The following is a 2,003-nucleotide window of genomic DNA, read 5'->3' as shown; positions in this document are numbered from 1 at the left end:
CTCTTTCCTGGGTGTTCTCCCCAGTCCTGGGAGATGCAGCACAGAGCAATTTGTGGCTCCTTCCTGGGTGTTCTCCCCAGGTATTTCTGCATCCCTGGCTGCAATTCTTGGGAATTGAGCTGGTTGTGGAGGGAATGGGGGAGGAAAAGGTCCCTAACTCTGCCTTTGGGGTGACCCTTAATGCACCAGCATTGTCAGTCACATCCCAGCCCTTTTGGGTTTGTATCAGGAAAAAGTTGTGTATAGAAAAGTATAAATATAATATAAGTATAAATAAAAGTATAAATAAATATAAGTATAAAAATATAAATAAATAAAAGTATAAATAAAAGTATAAATAAAAGTATAAATAAATATAAGAATAAATAAAAGGATAAATAAATATAAGTATAAATATAAGTTTAAATAAATATAAGTGTAAATAAATATAAGTTTAAATAAATATAAGTTTAAATAAATATAAGTTTAAATAAATAGAAGGATAAATAAATAGAAGGATAAATAAATAGAATGATAAATAAATATAAGTGTAAATAAATAGAAGTGTAAATAAATATAAGTGTAAATAAATATAAGTTTAAATAAATATAAGTTTAAATAAATATAAGTTTAAATAAATATAAGGATAAATAAATAGAAGTGTAAATAAATAGAAGTGTAAATAAATAGAAGTGTAAATAAATAGAAGTGTAAATAAATAGAAGTGTAAATAAATAGAAGTGTAAATAAATATAAATTTAAATAAATATAAATTTTAATAAATGGAAGTGTAAATAAATGGAAGTGTAAATAAATATAATTTTAAATAAATATAATTTAAAATAAATATAATTTTAAATAAATATAAGTATAATAAAGTTGTATAAAAGTTGTATCCTGGGTTGTATCAGGATGAGAAATTCAATGTAGCAGCCAGGCTGAGTTTTTTCACAGCTTCTCTTCACCTTCCAGAGAGCCACAAAGGGTCTGGGAGTGTCTCAGGCATTTGCTGAGGCCGGGAAACTCCTCGGGTTTTTTGTTGGTTTTCCTTTTTTTCCCCTTCTGCTGCCTTTTGTCTCCCTCCCCCGTGCAGCAGTTTGCTGAACACGCAAGAACTGGGTCGTTCTTATCTGGAGCCCTTGTGCTTTCAGGTGAAAGCTGCCAAAGAGCTGGAGGAGAACAGCAAGAAGATCGATTCCCTTCTGAGCTGGGTGGCATCGCTGGAGCAGAAGGGAGGGCTCCCCCAGTACAGAGCACACCCTGTCACTGGAGGGACAGGGACACAAGCAGGGAGAAGCGCTGGGGATGTCCCTGATGGCCACGCTGTGGGAGCAGACAGCGCTGCTGAGAGCCTGGACGAGCAGCACAAGAGGCTGAAGGTCAGCACTGACCCCTCATCCCACCCAAAGCCTCCTGCCCGCTGTTGGATGGGTCTGAAACACGGGGTTCTCCGTGTGGGGAGGGCCCTGCCTGGCTTCCTGCAGGAGATGAGGAGTGTGTGGTGGGTGTGTGCCATGGCAAGGTGTCACCAGGGTCCAGAAGGTGCCCGTGATGGCCACAGGAGGGGTCACTCTGCTGTGGGCAGCGCTCCTGGAGCCCAGCCTGGGATGTTCCCGTTTTTCCCCACCCTTCTGTGCTTTGTCACGGAATCATGGGAAGGTTTGAGTTGGAAAGGACCTTAAAGGTGGCAGAAACACAGAATCACCAGGTTGGAAGAGACCTGCAAGGTCATTGACTCCAACCCAGCCCTAACACCCCAACCAGACCACGGCACCGAGTTTCACATCCAGGCTTTTATAAACAAACCAGGGATGGTGACTCCACCACCTCCCCAGGCAGACCATTCCAATACCTTATCACCCTTTCTGTAAAAATCTTTTCCCTGCTGTCCAACCTCTATTTCCCCAGGCACAGCTTGAGGCTGTGTCCTCTGGTTCTGTCAGTGCTGCCTGCAGAAGGAGACCGACCCCAGCTGCCCACAGCCGCCCTCCAGGGAGCTGTGGACAGTGCTAAGGTCACCTCTG

The 2,003-nt window shown here is 41.5% G+C and overlaps 1 protein-coding gene across 1 annotated transcript in view; it reads left to right on the top strand.

The window, feature by feature from the left end:
• Nucleotides 1-2,003, top strand: part of MACF1 (microtubule actin crosslinking factor 1) — a 156,033-nt gene that overhangs the window by 81,397 nt on the left and 72,633 nt on the right. The window contains exon 40 of the mRNA XM_033519639.1: nt 1,131-1,358. Within this exon, the coding sequence (XP_033375530.1) occupies nt 1,131-1,358 (228 nt within the window). The remainder of the gene's footprint in view (nt 1-1,130; nt 1,359-2,003) is intronic.

The sequence above is a fragment of the Parus major genome, chromosome 23 (assembly GCF_001522545.3).
Source record: "Parus major isolate Abel chromosome 23, Parus_major1.1, whole genome shotgun sequence".
Taxonomy (NCBI): Eukaryota; Metazoa; Chordata; class Aves; order Passeriformes; family Paridae; genus Parus; species Parus major.
Note: the sequence above shows the minus strand (reverse complement) of the source record. Positions and strands in the feature narration are given on the sequence as shown.